Source organism: Apteryx mantelli, chromosome 5 (assembly GCF_036417845.1).
Source record: "Apteryx mantelli isolate bAptMan1 chromosome 5, bAptMan1.hap1, whole genome shotgun sequence".
Lineage (NCBI taxonomy): Eukaryota > Metazoa > Chordata > Aves > Apterygiformes > Apterygidae > Apteryx > Apteryx mantelli.
Genome location: NC_089982.1, coordinates 51350907 through 51376208, shown reverse-complemented (window position 1 = coordinate 51376208; position 25302 = coordinate 51350907). Strand labels below are relative to the sequence as shown.

Sequence of the window (25302 nt, the reverse complement as noted above, 5' to 3'; positions counted from 1 at the left end):
AAACCACCTTATAAACAAGGAAGTAACTCCATGACAAACAGCTGCCTTTGTACATACATTTATCTAGTAAAAACATCTGGAAACTGATCTTCCTCATTCATTGGAACTTGTCCTCCTACAGTTTATATTCTCTTCCTGAGGCCTGGAATAGGTACTCTTTTAATAACTTTCTTTTTTCAAGGTTAGGTTTTACCTCCATAGCTAGTTCACCTACCCCCAGAGCAGAAATGATTTCCCTGTAATCTGACCAGCCAATTACACACTTGTGTCATATGACTCATTTTTCTCACCAAAACCTTTAACATGACATTAGGTATCACATTCACCTGTGACAGCATGTCCCAGCTTAAAAAGGTTCCAGTCACTGGCCCTCAGCTCCTGAAATAAATAGTGGGGGACAAGGTGAGCAGGCCACCCCGGGTACCACACACACATAATGTGGTCCATCCAGTCCCATTTAGAAATGAATGCCAAGACCATCCTCTGGCACACATTAATCTCCACCACCTACACAGAAAGATTGGAACTGTGCAACATCGGCTCAGCTGAGAGATTTCTCCCCTGTGCCAGCTTTGGTAGCCACAGGAGTCCTGGTCTGAAGAGCCTCTGTGTCCTAAGACACAGGAGAACAGTGGCAGCTTGGAGGTCTTGAAAGTTACAGCTGAAATACTCTTCATTGCACAAAACACTGTAATGTGTTTCTTTATAGGTTTATATTATCCCTGTTTGCTGCCTTGGTTAAAACAGTTTTGCTCTTGTGCATACAGACTGGACTGCTTTTGTTTATTTACTTTCATTAAGTGCATTCCTAGCTCTTCCCTACAATGCAACTCTGTTTTCATCCCATCATTTTCTCCTTGAAAGTTTTACTTTTGCTTTGCCTCTACATATTTCAGTAGATTTTGCTTTCTTGCCAAAACATATAATCTGATAAATTTAATTTATGAAGCCTGGCAAATTCCAACCCTCATTTTTAAAGTTACATTGAGTCTTCTTCTACCAGACTTTTTTTCATATTTGATAGCCATTAAAATTTGATATTGAATTATGGATTCTATAAGCTCTTCCAAGTTAGCTCAACAGCATAAAAAATGTTAAGAATGCCTCACAAATTTCTCCATCTTTTTGTCACTTAAAATTGATATCTTTTGAAAGGTTTGCTCTTTCTTGGACTACACTACTCCTCAAATTCAGTAGTACGGTCTCATGACTGGCTTGTCCTTGCTCATGTAGTTGCATGCTGCTAAACGAATCTCACATCTTTCAGAATCCTGGCTACTCATTTCATTTTACTTTTCAGTGCTTCCTGAAGGAATTCTTAAATTTTGTCCAATCATTGCTGCATTTCTGGAAAGTTTCAGATGCACTGATGTTTTAGTTGCAACTGCTTTATTTTATCTACCCCTGTCTTTCTTCTGTTTCTCTGTTTTGCAAAGTTTTTGTCTGCTTTTGCCAGCATGTCTTTTATGTAGATTTTTGGGTGGCTTTTTACGAGAAATCTCTTGTGTTGGAGCTTATAATTAAGGTAAGTCTTTATTATAAAAACAGGTAACTAAAAATATTATAGAAAAGAGCTCATGAGGTATAAAAAGACAGCTACATATGTCTTCATTGGCTGCTAACACAACATTGACCAACTCAAACCAGCTAAACCGGTTCTTCATTGGCAGTCATATACCTGAAGGCCCACTGCTGTTTTCTATCATTTCATGCAGTGCTTAACTGCCTGGCACTTCTTTTTGCACTGGGAGGTTTTTCTTGTGAATTGTCTAAGAAGTCCAAAAAGAACAAACTGTTTATCTTCTATTATTTATTATTGTTTTTCTTGCTGGAGAATTACAAACAAAGGACTTCTCGTGGGTTCATTTCTGAACATTTACTAATAAAACAAAGTGCACAAGATGATTTATTCAAAACAACATGAGGTATTGGTCTTGTTTCAGATAAATATATAAATCAGAATTTTACAACGATCATATTGTTTGCAGGTGAAGACTTCCATATCTTCTCCCATTGCATCAAATTTGGGATTAACCTATTCTGTTTAGAAAACTGTTTTCAGTTTTCAAATAGCTGACCTTTTTTATTTAACCACAAACAGGAACTGAGAACTCCAGCAGGCTTTTGCTGTTGTCGTATTGTTGCTGTTGCTGCTCTTGCTGGCTTTTTAGGAAACCAGGAAAATCACAATGCAGAAATACTAGAAAGAGACTCCATAGCACACCCTCTGATGGTGTGAACAGGCAACAGAATAGCATGAGGAAACTCTCCAAGTTCTTTTTCTAAGAGTTCCAATCTTTTTCAGAGTGGATTTATAGTTTCATTATTTAGAATCTCTCCTGGGTTCTTTAAACTAGTAGTGTACTACAGGATTTATTCTCTCACTGTCTAAGATTCACACACAGACTCCTGGTAATACTAACTTGACTTGTTGCATATGTAAATCCTCACACACATCAGTACAAGAACTCACTGATCTTAATGTTTCTATTTTCTTTGACAATGAAGATTCAGTATTTTGAGAAATCTCCACAGTTTTGATAGCTTCTACTAGAACAAGGAAAGAGCTGAGCCTGAAAATTATTTTTACATTCCTTTAAACAGTGAACTTTTCTTGCATCACCATTTCATTTTTGTTCTTCTCATTGGCAGCAAAGCCTCCTGATTTCTTCCAGATTTTCTATGGTATAATACAGTCTTTTACAACTTACAAACAATTCTAAAAGATCTTTAATAAAAAAGCCCAATGCAAAAAAGCCATATTGGATTTGCCTGCATATCTTAAGGACAAACTGAAATCATAACTCAAAGATCAAAAAACTGTTAAAAAAACACTTTTGAAACGTTAAGAACTCATTTCTCCACCAGTTACTCCCAGTAAAAGCTTCTGACTCTAGTCTTGTTTGCAGAGGAGTATTGAAGAAACACCTTTGAAGTCCACGGTGTCACTAATGTCAGAGTAGGATCCAAAATAAACAAAAACTATAAGTAGATGAAAAAATCACTGTGGCAGATTTTATATTCTATTAATTGTGGACCATGACCATAGGCTAAGGCTTTATTTTTTCCCTTATGATGCCACAAAAATGAAAAAAATTAATTCTGGGTTGGAGAGTAAGTAGCTAAATATAATATTTGCATGTTTGTCACTGTTGTGTAATACTGTTGGACTAATTCCAGCCACTGAATTCTTCAGCTGTCCATCGACAGGTGTAAGACGGGTTCACTAACATCAAAAACACATTAGAATTATTTAGAGAGCCTGAAAACCTTGACTGTTACAGCTGTGCCACTCTTAAGGATTGAGCGCTATGGTCCCAACTTGACTCTCTTTTATCTACATAGTTGCAAACTATCCTTCCATAATGATGTTGATATTTACCATTATCAACGTGTTTACCTCAGTCTGTTGAATTATAATCTTCTGATGCTATAAGTACATGTGCAGTCTTCTAGGATAAAAACTGTATGATGAGAAGTCCCATGACAGAGTATGGGAAAAAAAAAATCAGAAATTTCTTCAGCATCTCCTACCGCTAAGGCTAGTTAGCAAAGTATACTATGAATTTATTCACTTTCTTTATCCCTATTTAAAAAAAAATGAAATAGCTACACACAAATCAAATACAGAATAAAAATTTTCAGGTTGAATTTGATCTTTCATCAATAAATTCCACCAATCAGATGTCTAGTTTTCATGTAAAATTGGATTTTAAAAATACATAGCTTTCTCTAATTAGCTTTGTTATACAACTCTTAACACCCTGAACCAGATAAAGTTTAAAATTTAAGTAACTGTCTGGTAGTACTGCTTCCCAAAAGAATGTTGAAGATCTACGTTTGCAGCTGCTTTTGTCACCAAAGTCTTCCAATATATGTAACGCTAGAAGCATTACAGATGCTTTATGAGGCTTTTACCAGGCTTAACAATCTACACCTAAAACTACAGGCTGTATTCACCTGAGTCATTTAATTACATCAGTAACCTTTTAGCAGGTCTACTCACATGAATACAGGTTACTCATAATGAATGTCTGCTTTATTACTTTAAGCAGATATCGCAGAAAACAGGAAACACTAACAACGAATATTGTTCATATATGTGTTAGCACTCTAGCTATTTTGGGAGGGAATCTTTTTTCATGAAAGGATATAACTTTATTGACACAACTTGTTTGTTTAAACAATATATGGCAGAATATTACATAAAAATTTAAACAATCTCAGATGTGACTGTACAAAAGCAAGCCCACCCAGAGTGACAACTCAGGGAGATCTGTGCAATGAAAATTAAAAAAAAAAAAAAAAAAGGAGATAGAGAGAGAAAGAAGAAACACTTGGCACACAGCAATATTTCCCTCAGATTTCCCAGAGCTGCTTTTGAACAAAGTCGTGCCAAAGGCTGAGCCTCCCAGCACACCCTGGACATGCTGCAGCTCTCAGAATACATGCGGGATGCCAAACTGGCAACCCGCCATCAGCGGGGTGGCAAGGCAAGACAGCCGCCCACCCCGCGGCAGGCACAGGCCTTGCCCGACCCAGCCTGCGCGGCGCTGCCAGGCCACGCACCTGAAAAAGGGAGCAACTCCCAGGCGGCAGGAGGGGGCTTTAGCGGTCAGGCGCCATCAAAAGCGGCAGCCACCGGTGCCAGTACCCTCGTCTGCTGCCTTGCCTTGAGCACTCACTTCCCAACCTTCCTCCGCGACTCGGAAGGCCTCGGGGCGCCGCCGGGGCCGCGCTGCTGCCACCGCCCCCGGGCGCGGCTCCAACGGCCGCGGCTCCAACGGCCGCCGCCGGCCGCTCGCGCACGCGGCGGGTGCTCCCCTGGCCGCCAGGGGCCGCTCACGCCGGGCTGCAAAAGAAGGCGCGAGCGGCGCCTGGCGCCTCCCGCTTATTCGCCCAGCAGAACCGTTACCTGGCAACGCCAACGGGCCGGGGAGGGCGGGGAAGCGGGGAGCTGAGACCGTTGGCGCGGGAGAGGCGGTGCGGGCGGGCGCGCGCGCGGGGCGAGATGCCGCGAGGCGCCGGATCTAGTGAGTCCCGTCCGCGCGGGCAGGGCGAGAGGCGGCTCGGGCGGGTCCTGCCGCCTCTGGCTGCGCCCGGGGCGTTTTGCACCCCGAAGGCATTGCAGCGTCATCACGCCCTCACACAGTGGCGTCACTGCAAACTGTGATGTCACTGTCACAAAAGGGCACCAGCACTCCTCACTGCATCGCGGCCGCAAGGTCACTAGTATGCTGCCGTGGCCCTCGACCTGGTTATCACGGGCGGCATGGGATGGGTACAGGCCAAAGCAGACTCCTGTGGTGGGCACAGGCACAGCTGTGGTGGGATTAAAAAAAAAAGTCAGAAAGATAACCCGTACTAGAAATAAAGGATATCCCTCTTCAACCCGGGGTCGGCTGTCACGCCTCAACAGGAGTGGTGGTGACAAACGTCCCCCAGCGGTCCCTGTTTTGCCTCTGTCAAGGAGGAACCCCTCCGCCCGCTCTCAGCGGCAGCCTGGGCTCCTTCCCTGGGGACCTCCCGGCCGCTGCAATCCTGCCCCACGCTGGGAGCGACAGCCGGGCTCGGAGCAGCAGAGCAGCAGAGCAGCAAGCTCTCACATCCTCAGTGCCTCCTCAGCCCAGCCCAGCTGCCGCCCTCTTCCCTCGCTGGTACCCAGCCCCAGCAGAACGGCTCTTCCCGCCAGCTCCAGACACTGTTAGCTGTAGAGGTGCCTTTTTGCTTTCAGACAGGCGTACAGCAGGAGCAGAAGATCCAATTCCCCCGCAAACAGCACTGGAAGTAAGCCAATTTGATTCCCACTACCCAAAACATCAACTGTCGAAGCTCACTATTTCTATGGCCAGTTCAGAGTGGGGCGGCGTGACCGAATACACAGGCAGTCCCAGCTGGCAGCGTTTCCACCTGGGGTACTTAATTTGCAGATGGACATGCCTCTTGCAGTGGCTGAAACACTGCTGACGATCTGGCCCGTGCCAGACTTTACCAGAGCAGCAAGAGCAGCTCAGGCTACCAGTTAAAGGTGCCTTATTTCATGTTTTCAACACCCGCTATGGCAAAGTGTTAATTCCCAGTATTCGCAGTCTTCTCTAATTTAAAGCTAGTCTCTTTTACATTGTTCAATGAATATGAATTGGTTAATATGAATATAAATACAGTGACTGTTTAATTGTTTCAACATACTTCTAATGCCATACAATAGGAGGTGTCATTCTTTATTGGTATTTTTCAGTAAGAAATTAATTTGCTGAAGAATTTTGAAGCTGACAGTGTACTGTCAAACACCACTTTCCCTTTAAATAACAATTACCAAAGGATGTTTTTGTTTTTGAATGCCAGGATAGTTGTATAAATGAGGTCTATGATGTACAGTGTTTGTTTACCTGCCCTTTTTCCTTGTGCTTATTGGGAGTTCTCTTCCAAAGCTGAACACATGGAAAACTAGATGTATTTTGCCATATGCACATGCTCATTCCTTTAGCTGAGATTTTCACTGAGTCTGTGAATTCCTATGACCTAATAATGATTCATTCACAAAAAAAAAAAAGTTCTCTGATCTTTGTAAAGAATTTGCAAGATTTATTTTAAACACTTAAGTCATTAGAGCTTAGCTTTGCTAAGTTTTTGATAATGCAGAATAACAGGATTCCTGATTTCTAATCCTATAGTCAGTCCAACTTTCTTATGTTGTCCAGACCTGTACAGCTCAGTCTAACCCTGAAAGATGATCTCTGGAGTTGGAAGAATGAACTCTAACATGAGCACATTCACAATTTGGTTTCGGTGCAAAGACTAAGATCCCAAAGTAATGCCAGATGTGACACTGCTTTTTGTGATGTGAATAACTGTCCATGAAGAAATATGCTGAAATCCTCTGGTACTGCAAATCACTGAATGTCTGTTACTAAATTATGTCAATTACTAAATGTCTATTGAAAAAACATTTGATGAACTCTCACTGATTCAGGCTAAATGAAAACAATTTTAAAATTGGAAAAGAAACATAAGTTTAACCAAGAAAATACCCTAACTCATCTCAATATTTTAAAAAACTCAAAAGCACCTACCAACTTTTCAATATTTATTTTATACATTGTAGATTCTTCAGCAACAGCTGGAATCCTTTAAGACTCTTCGTCAACAGATTCTGGAGAATGTTAACATGGTAAAAGCAGACCCCAAATACTCTTAAAATAAAGACAAAAGCCTCCTCCTGAGTTTTTAGATACTGCCATAGGTATTTTAACTAAGATCTCAAATTATTTTTAGATTATTACATACATTAACTGTATGTTTAATCATTTGTTAATCCTAAAATAGCTGATAAAATAATCTACTTACAGGTTCTTGTCGTGTCCTAATCATAGTATTATTTGGAGGCTTAGAAAGACTATCTAAGAAAAAAATAAGAAAAATCTAGAAGGAGAAAGAAACTGAGTGGGGAAAAATAGGAAAGGATTAGATATCCTTTATATCACTATAAATTCAAGGAAGCTCTGCTGTTTTCAAAGAACTTAGTTGCACTTTATGTCACTGCCAGTAAACAGCAGAACCTGCTCCACTGTTTCAATCTGCTATGTTTCACAAAATGCTGGGAGCATTTTTCTGCCATCATTTTATCTGATTCTTTATATAGAAGCAAAAGCTCTGATGCTGGAAGGATATTTAACTTTACACATACTTGGTTATACACAAATCCATATTCCTACAGCACTTCAATCTAGGCTCTCTCTCCTAAGAAAGAACTTCTTGATTAATAGGATATTTTCCAAAAATTAAATATTTTTACTTTTTTTTTCAATCTCAATCTTTTCCAGGTACAGTCTGAAATTAGTGAGATACTAAATAAAAATATAATTGAAATGAAAACTCCACTGTGTAGGTCTGACAAGATGCTGATGATTAGCACACCAAGTGATGTATCTCTGGTATGTTTACCAATTTTTACCTACAAACAAGTTATTTAAGGATGTTGCTGGATTGCAGGTTTTGCAAGTTACATGTTTTCTGGAAAATAACCCAAGGGATATTGTGGGGACAAAAAATAGTATCTTCTCCCTGAGTCTTTTCTCTGTAGTACAACTTTGCCATAATTCTGACACAAGAGAGTCCTCAAAGTCTTTACTATAAATACAGCTGTGGGAAGACCTACATATACAGTAGTGTTCCTCCCCTTCCCCCATTATGATTAAAGCTCAATTTCTTTTCTGCACAGACAAGACTTTACCTAATCTTCCAAAAATTCACTTGGATTATATTCAACAGACATGGAATGCAATACAAAGAGTACAGGGAGACAGAGTAGAGAGATGAGGACAGAAGAGAAAGGAGGAGATGGAATAAATTTCGTCCCAGTCCTATGAAATACAGCATAAACCCTATTTTTTCTGCCTATTTAGTGTGAACTCCAGTTTTCCCTTACTTCATAGGGCCTGGGATGATAAAACAATCATTTAGAACTGCAGTCTGTGAGCTCTCTTAGGCCATCTCTCCTCTGTTTGAAATACACCTAAACTTAAGATGCTTACTCAGTACATTTACATTTAAGATGCTTATTCAGTATTTTGGGCTGGCTTCAAAGCCCAGTACTAAATGAAGCGGGGCATATGATAATTTCCTATTTTTGTTGCTCATCTCTGTTTACTCTTTTTTATGACAAATGGGTAGACGACATTGGGAGAGAAACTATACGAGTTGTGATTGATAAGTGGCTTTAATAACAATTTAGTTATGTTTACTTATGCTTCCAGTACTGCTTTTTTTTTTTTTTTTTAACAATTCCTACAGCATAAGAGTTTTTGTACCTTTGTTTTTTATTTATTTTGTGGGGTAGCCTGCAGAAAATCCTGAATCACCATTTTATAAGAAAAAAGTTCATCGTGATCAACAACCCTGTACTGATGAGCATGTGGAAGCAAATTCCAATACTGGAAATATGGTCAGTGATATAAAAATGTCACATAGTATTTCACTGAAAACCATAGCAACTGGAAAGGTAGAAAATTCAGAAGATCTAATGGGAAACACAACAATACTTGCACTAAAAAATGAATATATATGCCATTTGCTACCTGGTGCTGAATTGGAGACAGAAAGTTTGAATGCTGCCCATGAAAAGGTAATTTTGAATGAATCTAAACTTTCCATACTTTCTCCCAAATATGGCAAAGAATTTTATGTAACAGACAACATTAACTATCCTAACAAGTCATTGAAACAAGAATTTCAGAAGTCAGTCAGTAATGATTCTGATTTGTTAGAAAATAATACAGAAAAATCTGGCTTTTTATGCAGAGAAAAATTAAATGACATAAAATCAAAAGAAACTACAGGAACTGCAGGCTCTTTAGATGGATCACATATTGTTTCAGTTTCACTTAAAGAAAGAGACCTACATTTTGATCAAGAATTTTATAAAGACTCCAAATGTGTCAACATGTTGAGTTCTTCTATAACAGTATGCAATGAACAAGCAGAATCTGAAAGCAAAAATGTACATAAAGAATTTAGAAGCGATTACAGTGAAGGTGACAGTTTCCAGGTTAATATTTTTTCCAAAATGGTGAAAGATGAGTTAATAATGCTTGATCATAAAGAGCATCTAGAAAAAGAACAACAACTGAATATTTTAAATCAAACATTACTGAGGCTTGAAAATCAGATGGTCAGTGAAATCAAAGTAGCCTGTGAATATGATGAGAAAACGGAAGTGTTGCAGAAGTCCCTGAAAAATTCTGAGCATCTGCAAAACAGAGTACATGATCTTGAGAATGAAAATTTAATTCTCAAGAACAAAGTGAAACCTCTTAATATTACCATACAGTCTTTGAAAGAAAAAATATCAAAATACAATAAGCAAATTCAGGATTTAGCTGAAGAAAAGAAAAGGATGCAAAGCCAATTAGTTAAATCAGAAGACAACAGTAAGAAATGTATTAGGGAAGTAAAGAAGTTGTTAAGAAAATGTAAAGAACTCCAGAATCAGAAAAAAATCCTTGAGGAAGAGAGGAGTCAACTGTATAACGGAAGCCAACACACAATACAGGCACTACATGATTTTCAAATTAAGAACCAGAAAGTAGAGGAAGAGATGACTGTTGTTACCTGTGAAAAAGAAAGGCTCAATGCAATGGTAGAGTCCTTACAAAAGGAATGTTGCATGTTACAAGAAGCAAATAAAAAACTTGAGACAGGCACATCCCAACTTATAAAAGAAAAGAATTCCCTAGAGGGAGAGCTTGAAAGAAATCAGAGTGAGATACAGCAAATGAAAGAAAAAGAAACTACAGCAAAATCTGAACTGGAGACTCTTCTTCAGTTAATGCAGACACTGGAAGACAAAAAACTTAACCTTGAAATGACCCTGCAGGAATGTTCTAATACTAAACAGATGCTGCAGAAGGACTTTGAGAAAGTCCAGTCAGATAAAGCTCATATGGAAAAGAAACTCATGACTAAACTCAGAAATGCAAAAGCAGATATTGATCTTTTAAAATCTAATTTGACCAATGTGGACAGAGAACGCGAGAGGTTATCAACGGCAATAACTAACATCACAGAGGAAAATCAGTTACTTAAGAAAGAGCTTCAGGAATACAGACAAGGAGCTTCCAAATATGAAAGTGACATTAGAAAACTGACTGAAGAACACTTGCTATTAGAAAATCATCTGCGGACCGTTGAAAATGAGAGAGATGTATTACGGTTTGAATTCCGCCATCTGCATAAGGATTATGCTTATCTCCGGGGCCGAGCTACAGCTCTAGTCCACGGGCAGAGGAAACCTGGTTACAGTTCTGGCATTAAGCAAGATAACGGTTACTCTGAATATTCCACTGAAATTCACAAAGAAATTTCGGATCCAAAGTATACAGCTTTGGAATGCCATTCACAAGGTAGGAGCTTTATTTTGCAATATCTCATTAGCAATCTTTTGTTTTCTATCTTCACTAAACACCATTCATCCTCCTCATCTGATTTTTCTGGTAAGATCATTACCAACACTGTATATTACTTCAGGTTTTAACTAGAAAAATTATACATTTGGTTATTGCTATTGTTAAGTCTGATGCCAGGTTAAGAATACCTTATTAAGGAAAAAAAGATTTCTGAAAAAAAGATTCTACAGAATGTATGTATTCCTGTAAAGCAAAACCACAATGAGGGTTTGCTCCACTGCATATAAAAAGTTTGGGAAGTTTTCCATTTGACTGCAGTGAGCTCTAGATTGATCTCCAAATGTGATAATTCTTGAGTCTGGGCTTTTTTTTGCTAGTATCCTGCAGTGTCTCCAGGAAACAGTTTCTCCCACCTTTTAAAGAAAGAAACTGCTTTTCTTTTACAGGCAATTCCTGTTAATCTACAGCAGGCTCTTGCTTCAAAGAAACTGTAATAAACATTTTTCTTTTAAATGTTATAGTGCGGATGTCCAGTCGCTTTTTTTTTTGTTATGTTCTAAAAAGAAGCTTATTGATTTTTATGAAACTTCACAATAAGCCATGTCCTGTCTGCTTTTTTTTGATACTTGGCTGAACTCCACAGATTCACAACAGCAGATCCTTACACAAAAGAGTGGTCTACAGAAATTTAACTGTGACAGTTTACAGCAGATGGAGTTCTGTCCTTAAGGTTTCAGACTCAGAACAGAGTCTTATAACCCTCTAGCTGAACATTTTAATACATCCCACAAACATTTCACCAGTGACTTCTGCAAGAAGGCCTAACTTGAATTAAGCTTCTGTTTACATATGTTTTAGCTGACATATAATGCTGGTCTACCTTCAATCAACACAAGGTACATACTTCTCTAATAGGCTGGATTGGGTTTTTTTGTTTCGTTTTCTCCAAATTAAGCTCCATACATTTTAATCAGTTTCCAGTATTCCAGTTTTGTTAGTGAGTGAAAAGATTACTGAAATACAAAAGAAACTAGAAGAGGAAGAATTACGAGAAGAGGCAGAAGGATGTAAAGAAAAACTTCAGTGCAGACTTCATGAGCTGTACTACATCTGCGACCAGAGAGGCAGAGCTCAGAACAGCAGTCAGGAAGAAGTACAGTGCCTTTCAGTCTACCTAGGAACACTGAGTCTGGAAAGTTCACCAGCGAACAACATTGGCATATTTTCCTGACATTCTTATAAAGGTAACACTAAAGTACCGGGGGTCATCACAAGTACCATTATCTAGTACATGGTATAAACAAGGAAGGAAGGAACTCTATCTGTCCTAGGTTTTGAACAGAGAAAACATCAAAAATTCTGTATAATATTTAAAATATTGTTGGGTCCTGTTGATCTCAAAGTAAGGGAATTTATGCCCGAATAAGTACTGGAAGACCTGGCCTTTTTTATTTTTATTTTTTAGGATTTTCATTGATGCAGGGATTGTGAAATCCATTCTGGACTTTCTTTAAAAACTATTAGTCAGTGAATAGCAGGGAGAATACCATTCCAAGAATACTCTACAGTGGGGAGATAAATCTTTAATAAAAGTGAATACAGACATGTCGCCTTCATTTAATAACTTGGATACATAAATGCTGATTTTTTTTGAAAATTTTAAAAATAAATTAGTTTTGATTCACAAAAAGAAATTTCTTTCATCTCATAAAAATCCTGACAAAATTTATTAAGATGTAGGTAAGATATATATTTGAGATTGCAGTTCCATCTGGAAAGTAGCTAGTTTGCAAGACAGTTGAGATTGAGGATCCTTCCATGTACACAAAGTGAAGTTAAGCTGCTGTTGGGGAATATGGCAGCACTTACAGTTGTCAGGAGGACTGGTAAATAGATGCTGGTAAATAGAAATGACTCCCTTTACAAAGGGCTGCGTGTGGTCTGATTTTGAACAGTGCTTGGTATTGGTCATTTTGAGAAGCTCATCATAACTAAAAGAGAGATATTTCTTAAGACAGTTCTCACACAAACATAGATTCAATAGGGTTGAAACAAACATCAAGTTTTATTTCTTCCAAAGGGAAACAGTGACCTTAGTTTCACTATGGGCAATATGTGACTTATTTGGTTAATATATATATATTGATACTCACTTCAAAAGATATGTTCTTTCCTCCACTGCAATATGTAGTAACTTTAAAACCTAAATTACATATTATAAGGTTTTGTAAAAATATATTTCAGAAACCATGTTAAGCTGTAGGATGTAAAAATAGCTTAACATATAAAAATATAACCTTGGATTTAATATATACATAACTTTATTTATTTTAGATTGAGATTTACAAAAAAAATTATATTCTCAATAATTAAACAGATTGGATTGCCCTATATGCCTTAATTTCACTTTTCCAATTGTTTTTTTATTTGTTTCAAATGTTGACTAGCAACCATATTAAGAGTTTACAGAGTCTAAAAAGTATACCCTTTATTTTATTTCACTGTTTGTACCTAGTACAATGTCAAGCATGCGGTCTTGTAATTCATTACATTTAATGATCTGAAAAACAAATGAAGAGAAACTTATTAGATTTGTGTAGAATATCCATGTACAAAATACTTTTTGTGAAAGATGAAAAACAGGGCTACCCCCAATCCTGTAATTAGATTTAATGACTTGAATCCTTGTGAAGACCAACTGATTTCAACAGAGCTCTGCATGTGAGCAAGAATCCACACTAGCAAATCCAATTGTAGGATTAGGGTCTGAATATCAGAAGATAAACTTTCTACTGGAAAGAATATAGAGAATTGTAATTCAGGAGGAAGCAGATATTTTGAAAAAAATATTTCCCACCACATTTCTTAAACTCTAGGAGCTATGAGTTTCACACTTAAAATAAATGCAGTTTACAATTCTCATTCCATTAAATTTAAGAAAATAAAGCCAAAAAAACACATTCTTTGAAATTCTTAGGAGGGAAATAGTAGTGGAGAATTTTAAATACTAGTTTTAATTTCTCTCTGTGGAAACTCAGTTGGATTTGTGAATTTGTTCTGCTTTCACAAATATTTTAAATGAGTCTGTCTTTATTGTATCTGCAAACACATAGTGATTCTTCACAATCACCTGCCTTTCAATTTTAAGACCTACTTCACATACAAGTTATTTTTTTCCAGTAAAAGTATCTCCTTTGGAAACATGATCTTTTAATCAGCTGGAGAAATAATAATATGAACAATTACACTGATAAAAAGGCTACTCAACCAGTATACCATTCTTTTTCCTTTTTAATAGTTTATAAGGACCAGTGTGTGCATGGAAGGTTGTACCTTCTTGCATCAGTGTTGCTAGTTATCAACGTTTTTGGTGTACCTATCTTCTTATTTTCAATTAGTAATAAAAAGCAATGTGGAGCAATATGTAGCTTCTGTTTTGGCCTTTTCAGTGTAAATAAAAACTTCAAACTGCCCCTGCAACTTAAAAAGTGATCAAGCAAATTCAGATACATGGTGAAATAATGAAATTAAATAGCCCAGCAATGGATGGATAAGGAAGATGTATTTTTTAGACTTCACATATATATAAAAGGCAAATCACAGATGTGAAACAGATTCCACTAAGACAGTTTTTTTTCAAATACTAATCAAATTCTCCTAAAATATTTCATGTTACTGCTGGAGCATGCAAAAAAAAAAAAAAAAAAAACACAACCCCCCCCCCACATGCATCTATATTTAGCTCTTCTACATGCAAGTCCTAGAAGTCTGCATTTGAAAGTGTTTTCTCTAAATAACTCTAAAGAACATGGTCTTGATTATCTTCTTGAATTATAATAGAAGCAGAGAAAATAAGTTTATTCTAAATATAAGCTATACTCACTAAGATTAAAAAGTAATGAACTATGTGCTCATATACACCTATACACACATACATTCTGTACTATAAACCCCTGCTAAAGGAATTTTAACATTACATGGTGATATGTTTATAGTTAGGATAACTAATTTGAATACCGTGGTTTCAAAAGCTTCACAGGCTTAGGTTACCTAGTATTATGCTTGCCAGCAGAGGGAGCCAACTATATGCTATAAACATATGGGAAAACAAAAACAGATTTTGTTTTTAACACAGAACATTCTGGGTCTTTTTATATTTAGCAAGCCGGAAAAGATTTAAAAACTTATTTTAACACTGGTATTTGTACAGCACGGTTTCGAAGCTCACTAGGATATGTACAGCCTTTTAAAGTAACCTGAATTTACAAAAGAGAGCAGGAATAAATCTTGAAAGCCAAGTTCCTTATATCTTATCCTTTTGCTAATAATTAGTTCCTCATAAGGTAAAGAAAACCTAATTACTTTTATATAATTTTAATGAGTTAGTTTTAAAAGATTCAATTACTTTGGACAGTAATAAACAGCTGGGCTAATGACATTTGGCTGACAGCATACATGAAACATGAACTTAAAGTGGCTTACCTTGTGACATTTAAAGTCATTATGCTTGTAATAGGTCTGCTTTTTGGTCCAGGAGGAGGATGAAAAATCTGTCCCCCTTTATTTGTTGTGACTGCCTTAGATTTTTTAATTACATAGGGGTCATCAGAATGGCTTGGATAAGGATCAAATATACCTCCTTTCATGCCACCTGGCTGAAAAAAGAGGAAAAATTTCAAAGTGTCAATCTATAACATAACTGAGTTAATTAAAATATTTTTCATGCAAAAGCAAGTATGAATACTGCATAGCCGACTGCATCATATTATATAAAAAAACAGAAATCACATACTGCTTAAACTTGCATTGGAAACTCTTTAGGAAAAATTTAGCAATTATGTTGATGAATTCTTGATTTAAAATGTTGTTTTATAAGTCTCCTGAATTCTGAAGAAAGGATCTTAAAAGTGTGATGGAAAAAATAAAAACATAACCCACTAAAATGAACTATTATGCTGTGGCTAAAAATGGAATTGTTAAGTCACTATTAGTTTGCTAGCACACCTCCATGTCCAGAACAAGTTTACGGATTGTTACAAAAGGAAAGGCTTGGGCATTATTATCAATATATTTTCTGACTTATAGGATTGAACAGAGCATTGGCTTTTCCTGTAACGTCATGCCCACTAGTACTACAACAGTGGAAAATTTTAGTTAACAGGTATGTAGAGACCTTAATTCTGTGCAATCCCCTAGTACAGCTAAATGCCAGAGTCTGTTGAGGCTGCACTCCTGAAAAGCGCAACAGTAAGTGATGCAATGAATCAACTGAAACAAGTGAGAACATTTTCCCATAAGAATTTATATAACAAAGGGGGAATGTGCAGTAGCCTGGGAAGCACATACAATTTAAATAGTCAGGGACAGTATATACGGTGTGAAGGATGGAGAGCCAGGAGTAGGATCAGCAGCACTGTCAGCCAGAGGACATGCTGACTTTTCAGCAGCTGACTTTGAGGAATAGATCAGCATTCCTGAAGATCTCAGATGCCTCATCTGTGAGGCTGAACACAGCATAATGTATGCATAAGCATTCTTGCTGCCTCTTTCTGAATACTTATATTTTCATCACTGGCGTCATCTTCCTAAGATGAATCAAGGTCAATCAAATCAGTCAAGGGTGAAGGACAGAATAATCGGAAAATAGTGATTGGCAGAGCACAGTACTAAATGACTGCAAATGGAACTCCAAAATGAAGAGCAGAAAAGTGACAGATTGAGGGGATATTATATTAGGTATTTAGAGTCATTTAAGAGAGAGATTTATGTATCTGTATCTTAAACCCGTTTCAAACTGACATTAAGATTTAGCCTAAGGTGAATGGTGTCTTAGTATCTCATCTCAAAAAGTAGGTCGAGACATAAAGGAAATGAAAGTATGCACGTTTTCACTTTTTTATAGAATGCAAGAATCCCCACTTAGATTTTAAGAAATAACAACACTTAGTAACTGGACTAATGAAGGATGATTTCCTTTGCATCATATGTTCCTATATACCCCCCCCAACAGTAATTTCAGGCTTCATTTCTTATGTCTCCCAAGCCCTCTCACCTGTATTTATTCCCATCCCTCCCCTGCTTTTCTCCTAACTACTCAAGAGGTAGCAAATTCTGAAGCTGATTCCAAATCTGTATCTGCTGGTAGACAAACAGAGCAGATAATTCATGAGTTTACTTTGCAGCCTTTCCCTGAGCAGAGGCACTCTGCTGAGTCTTTCTGCTCCTTCTGGCCATGCATTTCTATGACACTTCTAGGAACTATCATTTAGAATTTTGTCTAAATAGGCTGAGAGTAATCAACAGGTTCAAAAACGATATGCAAGCAACTGATAGAAGGACTCCAAAATAGAAGCACATTTCATTTTGCAACAGTAATCCAGCTTTACTGTCATGTATTGCATAACCTTTCACTTTGTATCTTTTTCCTGCCATTATGCAGTCAATTACTATATGTTAACAACGCTATGCAGGTTTTAAAGAGAAACCCTTCTCAAGCTACTTAAAACTATCAGTCTTCTTTGGTATTAGGTTGGGTCAAACAGCATTTCATTGCTATGGAAATTGAAAACAAAGTAAACTGAATAATACCTCTTGTATTTTCCTCTGTGAGAAAGCAATAGCAAAACCAAACATTGAGTTCTGTCTTTATGTACTCTAAGCAAAGCTTTTAGCAGGAAATACCTGAATACTTACCTTTTGTATGGAGCAGCTATAAAATAAACTAACCTTTTTAGCAGGAGAACTTGGTTTAAAAGGTGGTGCAATTTTCTTTCCTGGAGGTTGTTGCTTCACTGGTGGCAAAGGTTGGTCATTAAAATAGGGATTCATGTCAAAATACTCCCGGGGATAGAGATTTAACTTGAAAGGCCCTCCTTTAACCAAACGCTGATGTTCCTCTTGTGCTTTCTGTAAAAGAAGTACTTTGAAAAAAATAATCTTGAGCATTTTTATTGCATATTATTCACATATGAGAAAAATTAAAAGCATTTAAATTCAGTCTTGGAGAATGTTCACTGTAACTTTCTTTGCTATTGTTTCATCAAGGTATTTTATATACCCACCATGTATAATGGAACATACAGAGACACTAACCAGGAAGCACAACAATCACTAGCAAAGTATGGTAGGAAAATGCTTGGAAAAGCATTGTACATTTAAGATGTATCTAACTGCATTGTGTACCTGTATCTTAGGCATACATGTGTACATACATGCTTGAAAATCCTGCTTTCATGCATCCCAGCTGCATAAAACCCTGGCCAGACTGCCACTACATTTTCATGGGCTTGGTGAAAAGATTTCCAAAAACATCTCCCATATTCTGAGCACCTCACTAAGTTGAGTTCCTCTAAAAATTGGTTCATTTTATCATGGGAGCTGTTGATTATTCTTCTCAGATTCCTTTTTTAAATAAAATAGGCTAAAACTAACATTGTATTAGAAGATGTATGAAATGCATCATTACTAATACAGTATCACTGAGGTGATTCATGCTCAGGTCTCAGAGCAAATTCCCTATCACTCTCTCTACCCAGCTCATAAGAAACAATCCTACATCCCTCTTTTCTCAGTGCTTCTCACTATCTGCACTGGATGCTTAATTTTGACTCCAAGTTTGCCTCAGCTGCAGGTAACCAAGTTGCTTCTTCTGATCTTGTTTTTCTCATAGACCAAAAATAATCCATCTGCTGCCATTTTTTACAACATATGATGAAAATATACACGTTAACTAAAATCAGTGCCAGCAAGTTTAGTAGCTTTCTTAGATTTATCAACTTATGTGATAAAAAGCAAGTTTTGTTCTTATACAGCATCTGTATAATGAGGCCCCATTCTACTTATAACAATGTAGAAATAGTATTATTGTTCTTGCTATTGGTGTTATTTGGTCATTATTAAAATTGTTGTTTAAGGGCTCTAATAAATAAAAAAAAAATAAGGTCAAGTCCTGAATGGTGGGACTTGGGCAAGATATTCCCTGTGGTCTAAAAGGAAAAATAATAAGTTAATGATAACTAATTTTGTTTACAGGCTGGTGATTAATTCATTTTCCTCCTACTACTTTGTAAATAAACATTGGTCAACTCCAAGCAAAGGAAACACCACAGGGAAGAAAAAGTTCATGTAAATTGTAATAAATAATCATTGCACTAATACATAATAAAGATGAATATTTTTACCTTTGCATCTATTCTTCCTGCTTCATAGACTTCAGGTGCATGTGGATATTGTTCACCTATGGTAACACTTGCGTATCTGTAAAAAGAAAATGAATGAATGAGAAGTCAAAAAAAAAAAAAGTATAATAAAATACTTGAGAAGTTACCCATATCCAGTTCCTTTCTTTCCTGGATTAGTATAAAAATTCTTTCCAGGAGAAGTGTATTTTTCTTTGGCTTTCAGTTGTGCACTGAAGTAAGCATATGGACCTCCTATGGTTCCATAATAGCTGCCCAGTCCACATCTAAAAATAGCAAATAAACACATTAATTAATGCTTTGCAGATATTTTGAGCTTTCCAGATCTAGTGTGCTAAAATGATGCTAAGCAGAAAACCCAAACAAATAACATCTCAAAAAATAAATATAAAACTTCAAATCAGATCCACTGTGCATGGATCCATTATCACAGCAATTCTGTGTACAACATTATGGACATAAAAGAAACAGATGGCAGCAAAGATGAAGGTTTGAAGCTCCTTAATAACACAGATAGGCTTAACAAAGTTTGACTTTTGGTTTTGTTTCAGTTTTGCCCCAACAAGACGAAGTAACACTGGTAGACACTGATTCACAAACAATACAAATATATATTCACAGTTCACCACAAACCTACTGGACTGACAGCAACCCAGAGGAATAGATCAACAGAATTGATGCTTGATGATAAGAGGATGGCCTTGCCCACAAGTTTACAGACAACAGTAATGTAGTGTCCTTATGATAATGGAGCTGCAGGCCACATGGGGTACCTGTCTGAGAGATTTTTTTTTTCCTGGACATAGCTGGTGATGTTAAGGACTGGCTATCTTTCTGTCTTGTCACAGAAGGAGAGTAAAGAGAGGCACAACTCATTTAGGAGAAACACCTCAGCCTATAAAGCTGCAGGAATTCACAAAGATTGTTCTTTAAAGACTAACCTGAAAATCAGTATCTGTTGGTAGTATATGATGTCCTCTCAAAGTACACAATCATACAGCCACCAAAGGTTAAAAGGTCCAAGGCAAATAAACTGATGAAATAGCTGGAATGGCAATTTGGTCCACTAAGCTGCAGCTACAATGGTCAAAAAAGCCCATATATAACAAAAATTGGGCAAACTGACAATGCACAGACAAACTTCATCTTGGCATTTCCTAGCTTTTAAGTGCTTTGCAAACTTCATGATATTCTTTAAATGTCACCTTTGCTTGTAGCTTTTTATATACCAGTAACATAATGACAGAGTATAGAAAAATGAAGAAAATAAAGGCCCAGACTTCAGTCACATCTTCAGAACATGGCATCTTTGCAACCTCTGAATTTGCAGCCAACAACAAATCTGGCTCCAATGTAAGCGAAAGATTTCAAAGAGCTGCTTATCATTCAGGCAGCCAACAGTAATAGTGCTTATACAGCTCTGCTCTATTTCCTTAGTGACCCTGGGAGCCAGTTTTGGACACAAGAAACCTATAATCACTCTCCGTAATTGCTTGAGGATTTTATTAATAAGGTGGCCTAACCACCTTTCCAGCCTCTGCTTTGTGCTACTCTGCCAGTACAGATTTAGGAGAGGATAAAGAACCTGTCCTAAACTTCATGTCCAGAAGAACTCAGGAGCCTTACAATAAGCAAGAGAGCATGAGCTGCTGTACCCGGAGCCAACAGGTGTGTTTGCGGAGACGATGTGTGGAGAAGGGGGCCTTGGCAGGTTTTCGTTGTAAGCAACTCAGTGGAGAAGAGCAGGACTCAGAACCCAGAAAGTAAGTGAACAGGGCTGTCATCAACTGACATGGATCTGAAATTAGTGCCTAGGTGTTTCTGGCAGTTAAATCCTGCTAGATCATTTGGTTGCTATAGAAGGTAAGTTGTAGTTGAAAGAAACTTTTGAACACGGGGCTCACCCATTTTCTGTCCCACCAAAAACAGCACACACACATCCAACAGAAAGTCCACACACACTGTCTTACTTTCATATTAAAAAACTAAGTTGTTTCTGTAACATATGACAGAAGACAGCTAATCCTTGCTCTCTAAAATATAATTATATAAAATACACAAGAGGTACACACTAAACTTTCCAAATGCAAAGCTGTAGAAAGATGTGACTAAATATAACCACGAGACTATAAAAAACAGGCCTTGTACATACACTGAATCCTCTTGCAGCAGCTACAAAAGCAAGATTGTATAGTTGTAGATGAATAAGTAGTCTCTGTTAGTTACATATGAATAAGATATTTGAAATCAATTGCATTGGCATCATTTTGTCATGCAATTAATGTGCAAATAGCAAAGACATTTATTTAAATATTATTCATATACTCCTTAGCTCTGTAACATCTTTTGATTATCCTATAAGATTATCAGTATTTTTTCTAGCAAAAAGATAATGTATATGGATTCTGTGAGAGAAGAAGTTGTACCTAGTTAATGGCCTGTTTTCCTGATGTTTTTGCAATATATATACTATCTCTATTCTGGGAGGCTCAGAAGTAGAAGGGAGAAGATACTGTATCTGACAAGTGCCAACAGACTCCCTCCTAAATTAAAATTAAATATTCATTTATTAATTATCTACACCCTTTTCCGACACCCATCTTCATTTTAACTGAAAATAAAAAGCTAAAGGTGAGAAAACTGTTCACAGCAGTAGACACATACATAAAACAGTAGATAAACCAAGCACCAGAAATTGATTTCTACAAGCATCCAGCCTTTCCTTATCTCTGATTACATGTTGCTACCCATAATTCTACACTCAGTACTGTGATTAGCACTATATCATGCACACCTTTCCAAAAGAATAAGATCGTACTCCCATTATAGGCTTTATTATTTATTGGTGAAAAGTTATCTTTGACATACAGAAAAGAAAAAGATTTATTTAAACATTTTCACAACACTTACGGCAATTTGTCTCCATTACTGGGAAGGAAAGCTCTGCCCAAATTTTTCTTTGATTCTGCCAATCTATAGCGCCTCCTTAGCTGAACAGGATTTGAGTAGGCTTCACCATCAAAAATCCTCACAAACTGAGGCTCAAAATAACCTGCCTGAAGAGCTGACAATGTTTTGGTCCCCCCAGGTAACATCTGTCTGTTCTTGCTTGCAGCTTCATTAAAATGGCCTTTAAAAAAGTAAGCACTGTAAATAATCATTTGACACCATTGCTTCTCTTAGCCTACATTAAAAAAATAAGGTCTGGATCTGGGTGGTTCAAAGAGCTGGTAATGCACTACAAAGTGTTTCATTTGTAAATCATGTATTGCAATTAGATGCGTTTGAAAGAGAATGCTATGGGAAGGTATTCCCAGTACCCAGTTTTAGCTTTAATCCCTAAACTTGCTTTACAAGAAATGGAGATTGGTTACATTTGACTGGTGTTTCAGAGCTGGAGTAGATGCCTATTTATGCACTACTAGTGATATTTCAGAGAAGCATCTCTTCCCCACCAATTACAGAGACCAGGTAGCCTAGTTAAGTGCCTCCAGTCAGGTGTTTTGAATCTGCAGCAGCTCAGTGTAGTAGAAGTGATGGGCTGGTGATTCAGTTCTGGTGGACATGTTCATCACTGATAGAACATCACAGCAGAAACATCTTTACTGAGAAGCCAGGATTATTTTGTGGTACCACTTCAAAGAGGCTACTGAGGGTCAAACTCTGTCACCTTACTATTTACAAAAATTATCTTTCTCAGTGAATAATCCTATTGAACAACAAGAATAAGAAAAGAAGAATCTGCTCCCCCTAAAAAAAAGGCGTGGGGGGAGGGGAACTCACACATAAGTCAGATCAGAACACACAAAATTGCAAAACAAAATTAAATCTAATGACAATATAATTTTATAACAGAAAACCTGCTGAAAGAGCACATACAAAAAATATTATCACGACAGCACAGATCCTCCTAATCTGCAGACAATTAGTCTTAAAGAGAAATACATATCCTAAAAATTTTTATGAATCTATTACGCACACATTTTTCAGTTTTGTGGTGAATTTTTCCTTTCTTTGATATATTATTCCAACATATCAAGCATTTCTCTCAATAACACTGACCTGAGCAAAGAACATGTTTGAAAAGGCAGTTGCCTCTAAAAGAAAATGAAGTCTTTCTGAAAGCAGATGAATACCAGAGGTATTCCTATTGCTAAATAGTGATTAAAATTAAATGTACTTACGCATATAATGTGATACATATCTATCTCCAATGGTAATATAACCCATTTCACTGAAAAGGCCAATCCTCTCCATATCACTTTTTCCATCTGCAGGCATGGCTGGATCTGTATGACAGAGCACTGCACTAAAGAAGGTAGAAGTCTCCTCGTTTACTTGTTCTGCTGCAAAAGTCTATAAAAAGTCAACACCTGCAAACAAAAGAATTTAACTATTTAAAGTAAAACGCATGGTGTTTTGATTAAAAATACTACCAATAAATGTAATCTGAGGAAAGTGATTAGCAGCTTTGGTACTCACAGGTCAAATACACTATGTGGACTTTAGACAGCATTATAGTATTTCTTTTGTTAAACAAATTCAAAGCATCAAAGAGAGAAAAACAAATTTGTTTGTAATACAATTGGTGCCATTCTTACTGAAGTTACACAGTTTGGGTCAAAATTTCTGCTGTAATCTCACTAGTTTGGAGAGGAGAAGAAATGAGGCAGATTAGCCTAATTGTGAATTAGCAATGTTGTGTAGCAATAAACAGGTAAGCACGATCCCAAAGAGTCTTCCAAGGAATTTCTGGGAAGGATGAGAAAGTATTAATACCTTGCTACCATGAAATGACAAAATATAAGCTAGAGTATTACATAAAATTCTGGTTGCCCAAGTTAAAGAAAAAGCAACTCAAAACAGACCCTGGGTAGTTTAGCAAAGCAAAAGCCTGACTTGGCGTAACTGCTGTTACAAACCCCTCAGCATAGCCAACATCAGGGAGGAAAAAGGGTTAATTATGTTATAGGTAAACGCGACAAATTGACAACCACTCGGGCCGGGTTGCATAAATTCCAATTTATAAAATAATTGAGTAAGTCACAAGTAAGCAAAACAGCACTGGGCGGCCGGGGAGTCTCCTGCTCCACCAACGGCGCGCGCGATTTCCCCCCCCCCCCCCCCCCCCCCCCCAGTTTCCTTATATGCGATTCCAGCCCCGGGTATACATGGCACTTCCTGTAACTTCTGCGGTTGCGCCGGCTGTTGCTAGGGGGTCTTCTTCAGCCTTCTGGTGGTCGTGGGGATGAAGGCTGGAGTCTTCTTCTGCGTGGTGTGTGGTGACCCTCAGGTCATGCATATATTTTACAACTGTGTGACCTCGCCATTGCCATATTAGGCTATCTAAACTAACATCGCCGCCTCGCTGGCTCCACTTAATTATCTCAGGCGGGGTACATGCCCTCATTGCAGGATGTTGTGGTTTTAGCCCGTAATTAGCGCCTAGTTTCATCGTAAAATCACTTCCCGATTTGATGTAACAAACTAGCACCTATCACAATTATGCTGGCAGGCAACAGTGACACAAAACAAACAGCTGCAATAAGCCACTGGCAAACTTAAGTTGGAAATTAGAAGGGCTCCTAATCGTGAGAGTGAGAAGATACTAGAAGAACTCTACAAAAAAAGCAGCACAGCAGAAGAAGCAACTACTTTCAGGATGAAGTTTGGGTTACTTATGAGAGGGGCACACCTGTGAAAGCAGAAACCGAGGTGAATATTGACCCTTCGAAATGACAGCAAGAGCGTATCTATTTAGAGAGAGCAACACGTGTAATGCAAAGCCGTAGGTGAGGAAGATGTTACATGACGCACGTCATTAGTACTTCTTACACCACCGTGCGCTCGCGCAGGGTATGAAAAGCCGGCGACCAAGCCGGGAGCCCCGCGGCATGTACTTGGGAGCCGGAGCCGGTACCTCACTCGCAGGAGGGCCCCGCCGCCGGCTCGGCCGAGGGGAGCGCCGCCACCCGTCGCGGGCCGCCGCACCATCGCCCGCCCTCCCGCGGCAGCCGTTGCCGGGGAGCCGGGAAAGTCCAACAAAGCGAGCGGGTGACTCCCCGCCCCCCCCCTCCGGCTCTCTACAGTGGTACGGCCCAAGGCGACTGCAGCTGCGCACCACCACCAAGCGCGGGGGAGGGTAACCCTTCCTCATCGCCCCCCACGCACGCACTCTGCGGGGCGCCGGTCACGTGACC

General features: G+C 38.1%; 2 protein-coding genes and 1 long non-coding RNA gene across 8 annotated transcripts in view; 1 reads left to right on the top strand and 2 right to left on the bottom strand.

Annotated features, from left to right (window-relative positions):
• LOC106484040 (uncharacterized) overlaps positions 1–9611 on the bottom strand; it is a 155827-nt gene extending 146216 nt beyond the window's left edge. For both annotated transcript variants that reach the window (XR_010884419.1, XR_010884418.1), the window contains exons 1-2: positions 9402–9611; positions 4916–5322 (exon numbers count right to left, since the gene is read on the bottom strand). This is a non-coding gene — a long non-coding RNA (uncharacterized lncRNA). The remainder of the gene's footprint in view (positions 1–4915; positions 5323–9401) is intronic.
• A 56-nt stretch (positions 9612–9667) lies between these two features.
• CCDC110 (coiled-coil domain containing 110) lies at positions 9668–11432 on the top strand. Its single transcript, XM_067297036.1, has 2 exons — positions 9668–10901; positions 11351–11432. Exons 1-2 carry the CDS (start codon positions 9668–9670, stop codon positions 11362–11364), a joined length of 1248 nt encoding a protein of 415 aa, XP_067153137.1. The 3' UTR covers positions 11365–11432.
• A 126-nt stretch (positions 11433–11558) lies between these two features.
• On the bottom strand, positions 11559–25300 carry CFAP96 (cilia and flagella associated protein 96). Of its 5 annotated transcripts, none has more exons than XM_013942122.2 (8): positions 24920–25300; positions 23287–23475; positions 22013–22232; positions 19231–19368; positions 19085–19160; positions 17631–17810; positions 15387–15559; positions 11559–13464 (listed from the first exon to the last, which is right to left on the bottom strand). In XM_013942122.2, exons 2-8 carry the CDS (start codon positions 23381–23383, stop codon positions 13416–13418), a joined length of 933 nt encoding a protein of 310 aa, XP_013797576.1. In that variant the 5' UTR covers positions 23384–23475; positions 24920–25300; the 3' UTR covers positions 11559–13415. The 5 variants fall into 5 exon arrangements, with proteins under 5 accessions (XP_013797576.1, XP_067154089.1, XP_013797574.1 ...); XM_067297988.1 differs by having other exon boundaries at positions 25023–25299; XM_013942120.2 differs by lacking the exon at positions 24920–25300 and adding an exon at positions 24798–24907.
• Positions 25301–25302: the final 2 nt, after the last annotated feature.

Excerpts from the sequence above, each read along its gene's own strand:
- CFAP96 (XM_013942122.2), bottom strand. The coding sequence starts at position 23,383 with ATGCCTGCAGATGGAAAAAGTGATATGGAGAGGATTGGCCTTTTCAGT. Across the intron at positions 19,161-19,230 it reads AAGAAAGGAACTGGATATGG|ATACGCAAGTGTTACCATAG; the intron begins GTAACTTCTCAA and ends TTCTTTTTACAG. Across the intron at positions 17,811-19,084 it reads CAGGAAGAATAGATGCAAAG|AAAGCACAAGAGGAACATCA; the intron begins GTAAAAATATTC and ends CTTCTTTTACAG.
- CCDC110 (XM_067297036.1), top strand. The coding sequence starts at position 9,668 with ATGGTCAGTGAAATCAAAGTAGCCTGTGAATATGATGAGAAAACGGAA.